Below are 8,727 nucleotides of genomic sequence, written 5' to 3'. Positions count from 1 at the left end.
GAAAACAGGAAGAGTGTGTATCCCCACAAGACGGCCACCCAAAGTGGGTGCTGAGCCAGTCTAGGAATTCCTCGGGGTTAAGCATTTCCCCGGGCCTCGCTGTGCTTGTGTTTAATGTGATTTCCAGGAGGGGCTTTGGGGGTGTCTGACTCCATTCATCCCGTTTCTTCCCAGCCCCCGTCCCTCATCAGATGGCCTCTCTGTGCACCGTGCACCGTAACGCGGCGTAACAGAGCCCCATGGTCTCTTCTGGACCAAAGCAGGTGCAGGAGGGAGTACCGGGTGGGATGGAATTTTCCATCGTTTTCCCAGCGTTCGGGACCTAGGATGAAAATCTGAACTCTGCTCTTCGTCGTCCACTTTTGCGCTTTTGACGAATGTTACCACTGCACCCTCTTGATTGTTTTTGTTGTTTTCAGCGTGATTGGCCCCGGACTCCTTTTCGGGACGACTGCTACCTTCTGTGTGGTGACAATGAAATCAGGAGTCTGACTGTGTTGTGTCGTTGGATGGCAGTCTTCTGCATGAATGAGAGGACGGATGTATCCGAGCCATTTGGTAAAATCAGAAACCAGAAGACCATGGAACTGTTTACGTTTTTGTTGACATCAACTTTCATAGCCCTCGTCAAGGGACACAGCTCCTTCTCCTGCGAGCCCATCACGATTCCCAAGTGTATGAAAATGTCCTACAATCTGACCTTTTTCCCCAATCTGATGCGACATTATGACCAGGGGACTGCTGCTAAGGCAATGGAGGTGAGTCGTGCTTCACACCTTTTTGAAAGATTTTGTTTATGCTGTAATCTGGAATAAACTTTATATAGGATTCTTTTTTTTTTTTTGGTGGCCTTGAACACTTTATTTTTTTCCCCTTTGGATATTTTTATTATTTTTATAAAAATCATTATATTGGGGACTTATACAACTCATCACAATCCATACATACATCAATTGTGTAAAGCGCATTTGTACATTCATTGCCCTCATCATTCTCAAAACATTTGCTCTCTACTTAAGCCCTTGGCATCAGCTCCTCATTTTCCCCCCTCCCTCCCCACTCCCCACTTCCTCATGAACCCTTGATAATTTATAAATTATTATTTTGTCATGTCTTACACTGTCCGACGTCTCCATTCACCCACTTTTCTGTATATAGGATTCTTAAAACAAACACTAATACGACATTTAAATTAAGAACTTTAAGTTGCATAAATCATATTTTGACTAAATCCTTTTATTTGGTGTCCATTCAGGACCACGTGTAGGGAGCTTAGATGAAAAACTAAACCTCCATCGAATCAGTTCTGACTCACGGTGACCCCATAGGCAGGGTGAACTGCCCATATGGCTTTACGAGACAGTAACTTCATTACCTAAGTAAGAAGTTTTATCTTTCTCGCTGGAGTGGCTGGTGGTTTTGAACTGCTGATCTCGCGCCTAGCAGCTCGGCACGTCACTTACGCCACCAGTGCTCCCTGGACTCAAGATAGGGCTTATTTTATAAATATGGCGACAAACAAAATCATGTTTTTAATGAATGATTTTGAAATATCTTGCTTCTGGCAATATTTTTGTTTTCTTGAATTTATTATGATTTGTCCTGTAAAAGGGGCAAATTGATTCTCCTCCCCGCCCCCTCCAGTTCTTCGGGCATGTTGCATGCCTTGCTTGGCTAAAAGTGAAGATGCATTCTTCTGATTAGTACGCGTAGTGTCCACTTGGATTTTCTGAAATAAATTACTGGGAGATTTGGGGGGCTGTAGCGAGTCTCTTGCTAAAAAGTGACTTTGTTTTGTTTTAATCATTTTATTAGCAGCTCGTACAACTCTTATGACAATCTATACATGCATCCATTGTGTCAAGCACATTTTACATATGTTGCCATCATCATTTTCAAAACATTTTCTTTCTACATGAGCCCTTGGTATCAGCTCATGTTTCCCTCCTCCCTCTCTGGCGAACCCTTGATAATTTATAAATTATTATTTTTTCATGTCTGTGACTTTGTTTTTTGATCATCCCCACTGCCCACGGGTCGATTTTAATTCATAGTGACCCTATTAGGGATTCTGAGGCTGTAAATTTGTACAGTAGACAGCCTCATCTTTCTGCCGGAGCAACTGTTGGATATGAACTGTTAATCTTTCGGTTAACAGCCCAATCAACCCACTAGCCACTCATCCACTGCCATCAAGCCAATTCCTGCTGTGAGCGGCTCTGTATAGGGTTCCTAGACTGTAAATCAGGATTCCTGGTCACAGGGTAGTTAGTTACCTGTTGTGCTGCTAACTGCAAAGTCAGCAGTTTGAAACCACCAGTTGCTCTACAGGACAAAGATGTGACCTTCTACTCCTATCAAGAGTTACAGTCCAGAACTCCCAGGGGCAGTGCTACCCCGCCTTATAGGGCTGGTATGAGGGAATATACTCGATGACAGTGGGTTTGATTTTGAGACTGTACATTTCTGTGCGAGCAGGTAGCCTCATCTTTCTCCCAATGAACAGCACATGACTTTGAACCGCGAGGTTAGTGGTTCAAATGCTGACTCAACGACGCCACCAGGGGTCCTTCCCCTAAAGATTCCAAAAAGAAACCAAACTTCCTGCCATCAGGGTTGATTCCAACTCATAGCGCCCCTTCTATAGGAGAGAGTGGAACCCTTCCTTTAGGTTTGGGCAACTTTGAAACCTTGATGGGAGGAGACAGCCTCACCTTTCTCCTGCAGAGGACCTGACCTGGTAGGTTCCAACCGCCAACCTTGCAGTTACCAGCTCTAATGTAGCGCACTCCACTCCCAGGGCTCCCTGAAAGCTTATCATCTGGGAACCCTGCGGGTAGTTCTACTCTGTCCTGGAGGGTCACTATGAATCACCACCAACAACAAATCTTTCAGTGCTTTTTCAAACCAGTGTGTGATGTCATTTTGAAAAGTGAGACTTTAATTGATTAGGCAGAACCATTTTGATATTTGAATCTGATCAGATTATATAGTGGGAATGCCTTCAAGCAATAACTACTCATTCTTATTTACGATAATAATGTTAGTTTGATAATTCATGTTGTACAGTGATTGCAAAAAAAATGTTTTTAAAAATCTAGTTTAAAAGTGTTTTATTAAATGTAGTGGCTACATATAACTTCATTCTGAATGTTAGCAGTGACCTTATAAATTCAGATTAAATAGGATAAATTCATTATCTTAGAGTACCATTTTAAGGTAAGAGAGCTGCATCTCTGCGAGTCAATACCTAGAATGGTAAGCAGGTTAGAATGCATTTTTATTCCATGTATGGATCTTTTTTAAAGAAGCAATTGCTTCTGACAGATCTGTTAAGTGTGTGTGTGTGTGTGTTTACGATACACACAGATACTTAAACACACACAATTAGCTTCTTTCCCAGGCGATTTGATGTCTACACATTATCAAGAAAAATGTATTGTCTTACCTCCTTTATTTGATGGCAAACATTACTGTTCCCTTTATATATTTTTTAAAAGCACGGTTTTAGGGAAATAATGCAGGTACCACATCATTATTCGTTAGCCTAGTATGCTTACAAAATACTTTGGGAAGAGGGCACAGTTGGCAAACAAACAAACAAACAAACAAAAACACTATATAATGTGCATGCCATGTACCCATAGGATAGTCTTCCTCCCATATTAGTATCCTCATGTTCTTGCTGCTCAACACTTTAATCATACAGATCATACTCCAGCAGGTTTAGAGCTATATAGCAACATTAACCTAAAAGTACACAAGAAGACAGGGACAGAAAGGAAAATGGAAAGATGAAACAACGCCGTCAGTGTAGGTCAGATTTATACTCCCTGGTTATGTGTGCAGAGTTTATTGTAGTGCCGTGCTCGTCCTGCTTCTCCATCCGATGCGCCCTGAGCCAGCCACACGGTTTCCAGTTCCTGTGTGGAATGTCCAAAGTCCTATGCAGCTTTCCTCCGCGACCCCCAAAATGGAGCGAGCCCATGACACCTTCTGAAAACTGAAATGGGTACAGTGACGCACTTACTGTTTATTTATATGAGAAAAGGGAGCCCGGTGGGTAAGCATTGGGCTGCGAACCACATGGTTGGCAGTTCAAAACCACCAACCATCGTACGGGAAAACCATGAGCCTGTCTGCTCAGTAAGGCTTTACAAAGCCTTGGAATCACTCTGTAGGGGGCATTGACTCAGAATCCATGCAATGGCAGTGGGTTAGATGTGGGGTTTGGTTTAATATGAGGAAAAAAATCTGAACATCTCTAGACCCAATGGCCCCACAAATCATACCAAATAGCACCCAAAGCCTAAACTAGAGTGTTCACAGACAGTTCAGTGCTCTTGGAAAGACTCGGGGTGCACACTGCCTCTTTAAAAGGAAAAATCCTCTTGGGTTTTCATTCCGTTTGTGAAAAGGTGCCAATGAAGACCTTTTGTAAAGTCAGAGGGTTGTAAAGCAAACTTTGATCAAAGCAGGGATATCAGTAATTTTCAAATTGGAAGTGACCTTAAAGATCGTACCAGGCTCCTTTGGGGCCACAGACTCGCTGTCACTGTACTGTTTTCAAATTTAGTGTTTGAAATTAAGTGCATAGGATGACAAAGGATTTATATAGGATTATAAATGAAAAGCACAGGATTCAAATTGGTTCATTGTATAAAATTTTTATACCCATTTATGACTCAGACGCAGACCTTCTGAATGTCTTATTATATTGATCAGTGTTTCCGGAAGTGGATGTTATCATTTCCTTCAGGGTTGGTGGGGTTGGTGCTGGAAGATCCAAGGGGGCTGCATTATGGGCCATAGTACAAACGTTTTTCATTACTGGGGGGTAGAGGTTTTTTGCTGGATAATTTGTTTCTGTAAAGGGGCAGTGGTAGGCCAAATACGTTTGGGAACGTCTGAGATAGAAGAAGAAACCGAATCACAGAGAAGTTCTGATTTCCCCAAGATCTGAGCACTCTAGTCTGACCCAGCCTTCTCTCTCAACCTGGATCAAAAGGTCATCTTTACCTTTTTTTTTTTTAACTTTTTTTTTTAGCTTGTTTTCCTCTTTTATTCAGCTCTTTGAATCCCCCCACCCCCACCCCATCTGTGGCTTGAATGCAAACTCTGGTCAGACTATTTAGATGAAAACAGAAATGTTTACCCTCTTCTTACCTTTCTCCTCTCCCTGTCTACTGGTATCCGAGTGACCTCATTACAGTGCAAACCTTCACACAGTTCATTGAGGTTAGGCCCGTAGCACGTCATGCGACTCCCTCCCACCCCGGATTTCTTCTTGTCTTTGTGCCCAGCCTGCCCTCATGCCCCTCCCTGCACTGTACACCCTGTGTCAGCCATGCTGCTCTACTTCTTGAACACACATCATATCACTCTCTCTCCCTCCACGGCTTGCACAATCATCCCTTCTGCCTGATGTGCCTTTTAACATCCCCCCACCCTTTCTCCGTTTGCTCAATGCCTCAGTTCTCAGAGCAGTAGAAACTGCCTTCCATCTTTCTCCAAGGCATATTTAATCAGCTCAGTCCTGTTGCCAATGCCCATGGATGACCCCATAGGTTACTGCGTAGACCATGCGGCGGCCTTGGCTGCAGTCTTTACAGAAACAGATGAAGCCTTTCCTTGGCAGTTCTGCTGGGTGGATTCAATCCACCAGCCTTTCCGTTAGAGTCAAGCACAAACCTTTTGGTGCCCACACAACCTTACTGTACTTAATATATGTGACGTCCTCTGCTTATCAAGCTGTCTTGCAAGCATGTACCTGGCTCACTAGATGGTGAACCTGGTGAGGGCAGGAATGGTGTCTCTTCATCCCTTACTCTAATGTTGGGAGAAAGACCGAGCTTTCTACTCCCATAAACAATTACAGTTTCAAACCCACAGGGGTCTCTAGGAGTCAGCCTCTGCTGCACGGCAGTGGGTTTGGTTTGGAGTTTAGCTCTAGTGCTAGCATAGTCTCTTGGGCATTGTAGATGCTTAGTTAAGAAAAAGTTGGTAGTCCCGGTGCTAACAAATCAGCAAAGAAAATTTGGAGGACTTGAAAGTGTTCTTAAGTATAATGTAAAAAAGAATGTTGCTATCAAATCAATTCCGACTCATAGTAAAACTTAATTGGCCAACCACCCTTTTCAGAAAAAAAAAAAAAAGACCCAGCGCCCCCCCTGGCAATTGAAAACGTTTGTACGGTATCCTCCTCTCCAGGATAAAGTGTAGTTGTCTGCTCTTATGGCAGCCTCCACCCCCAGAGTGTTCCAGTGCCTCCCAGGGGGCAGTATCCCCCATTCTGGGAAACCCTGTTTCAGGGTTTCTAAGGCTGTAAACCTGAATGGAAGCCAATTGCCATCTCCTTCTCCTGATGCGCAACTCGTGGGCTTGGGCCTTTGGCCCTTTGGTTAGCAGCTGACCACTTTAATCACCATGCTACAGGGCTTCTCAGAATAGTATGCCCACTGCTGTCCAGTCAGTTTTCACTCAGGAGACCCTGCAGGACAGAGTAGAGCTCCCTACCTGCTGCTCATGTTTCCAAGGCTGTCAAGCTTTATGCAAGCCACCAAAGAGCAGCTGGTGGATTCAAACTGCTGACCTTGGTTTAGCAGGTGAGTACTTTAGCCACTCTGCCACCAAGACTCTTAATAGTAGAACACTGCCCCTGCCCCGCCCAACAAACAAAACAAAACCCACTGCTACCCAGTGGATTCTAACTCATAACAGCCCTACATAGATTTTCCAAGGTTATGAATCTTTACAGACACAGACCGCCTCATCTGTCTCTTGAAGAGCAGTGTCGTGAGTTAGAACCTCTGACCTTGCCGTTAGCAGTCCATCCCTTGCCTAACCGCACCGCCAGGGCTCCTCAGAATGACCCGGCCCCTGATAAACAGCCAACATCACTGTGTATTCTCATTAAACATGCTGTCTGAGTTTCAAGGAATTTCTTTTCCACAGACTTTGTTCTGAAGTGTCTTTATCCCAAACCAGAAAGATCTGGCCGAGATTCCCATCTCTTGAGTTGAGCTGCAGTTTTGTTTCAGGGAGCCTGGGGAGGAAGGGACTCCAGGAGTGGGGCCTCGCCTTGTGCTGCGTGTGTGTTACAAAGAGTTAACTTCTGATTGTGAGCTGCAGCCAGGCTGTGTCATGAAAGGATGTCGTGCAGTGGAAAAACAAATGGCTGCTGGTTTCCATTGTGCTCCTTTGCTTCCATATCTAGAACATTGTTTCTCAAATTGTAAAGCTGGCCTCCCTGGAGAGGCTGATTTCATCCAGAAAATGCTGAGACTGAGCTAGGGAAAATGGAAACAGGAATATTATATTTTCTTTGCTTTGAATCGCCTCCATCAGGGTCTAGGCAAAAGCAGGATCATGTATTGTTTGCAACAGCATGTGGTCATTCCCTTTTTAAACAGTCTAAAGGGACAGGAGTGTTTTAGGGGGCAGCGTTTAACAGAAAAAAAACAAACTCCTTTCCTTTACACCTGTTAATATGTCTCTGTTCACTTACAAATAAAGGCTGGAGAAAGACTGAATCAACACACTTTTAAGAAAATAAAAGAATATTTTCCCTGGAGCAGTGGTTTTTGCACATTTTCTTCTGGCTGCTTTTAGAAGAGCCCATTGGATGTCTTCTCCTTACTTGGCTGACAAAGAAGGAAAATGTTTAGTGAGATACACCTTGTTTTCCCCCAGGAAAAAGAACATCAGAAAATAGTGGTAGCCATTCTGAAAGGAAGCTATTGGGTCATAAACTGAACTAGACATTGAAAGGCGCTCCGTATCAGTTGTATGTGCTTATACAGTAGCTGCTGTTGCGTGTTAAACACAGAAACCACAAAGCTCACCTTCCTCTAAGGCTTTGCTGGCGTAGCAGGGACTCCTGGGTCTGCAGACTGAGGGTAGACCGGTCGTGAGCAGAGACGGCCATGTTTCTCCTGGGTGACTGCTTGTAGGCACTTGGTTCCCCCAGAGCCATTCCTTGGCATACCCCGTGGTCTGCAGTCTGATCCGTCAGGCCCTTGGGAGCTCCTGTTCACAAAGGGACCAGGTTCTTGCAGACCATGGAAAGACCACCTTGCTGTGGTGATTGCTTTTCCTGGACCCTGCAGCCTGCAGGTAGTGACCCTTCATGGTTCTAATGTCCTCGGTGAGGCTTGTTGAATGTGTAGCTTTCCTGGAGTTATAGTTTCAGTTAGAAGTTAAAAATGAATAAATTAAGGGATTTCCTTTGTCGTTGTTAAGTGCCCCTGAGTCACGTCCAGTTCATAAGCCCCACGCACAGCAGAAGGAAACACAAGCCGGTCCCATACCGTTCTCACAGCCGTTCCGATGTGGGAGCCCCCAGTTGCATCAAGCCATCTAGTTTTAGGGCTTCTTGTTCCCTGGCCCTCTGTTTTAGGATCCAATTCACGCATGATGTCGTTCTCCAGGAGCCAGTCCTTCCTGATTACATGTCCACAGACTCATCATCCTTACTTCCAAAGGAACTCTCCGACTATACTTCTTCCCAGACAGCTCTGTTCTTCTGGCAGCCCATGGTCTCTTCAATAATCTTTGCCAACACCAGAATGCACGTGCATCAAGTCTTGTTCAATATTCCTTATCCACTGTCCAGTTTTTGCATGCATATGAGATGGTTGAAATACAAATGTCTATGAGATGGTTTGGCTCAGGTAAACCTTCATCCTCAAAGTAGGATCTTCATTCTTAAAGAAGTCTTTTGCAAGT

The 8,727-nt window shown here is 44.3% G+C and overlaps 1 protein-coding gene across 2 annotated transcripts in view; it reads left to right on the top strand.

The window, feature by feature from the left end:
* Window positions 1-439: 439 nt before the first annotated feature.
* Window positions 440-8,727, top strand: part of FZD6 (frizzled class receptor 6) — a 22,595-nt gene continuing 14,307 nt past the window's right edge. For both annotated transcript variants that reach the window (XM_045286001.1, XM_004697685.2), the window contains exon 1: window positions 440-758. In XM_045286001.1, the coding sequence (XP_045141936.1) occupies window positions 727-758 (32 nt within the window). In that variant the 5' untranslated portion in view covers window positions 440-726. The remainder of the gene's footprint in view (window positions 759-8,727) is intronic.

Source organism: Echinops telfairi, unplaced genomic scaffold (assembly GCF_000313985.2).
Source record: "Echinops telfairi isolate 266 unplaced genomic scaffold, ASM31398v2 ScPeMD7_1;HRSCAF=3_0, whole genome shotgun sequence".
Taxonomy (NCBI): Eukaryota; Metazoa; Chordata; class Mammalia; order Afrosoricida; family Tenrecidae; genus Echinops; species Echinops telfairi.
The sequence above is the reverse complement of the archived record's forward strand: the minus strand, read 5'-3'. Positions and strand labels throughout refer to the sequence as shown.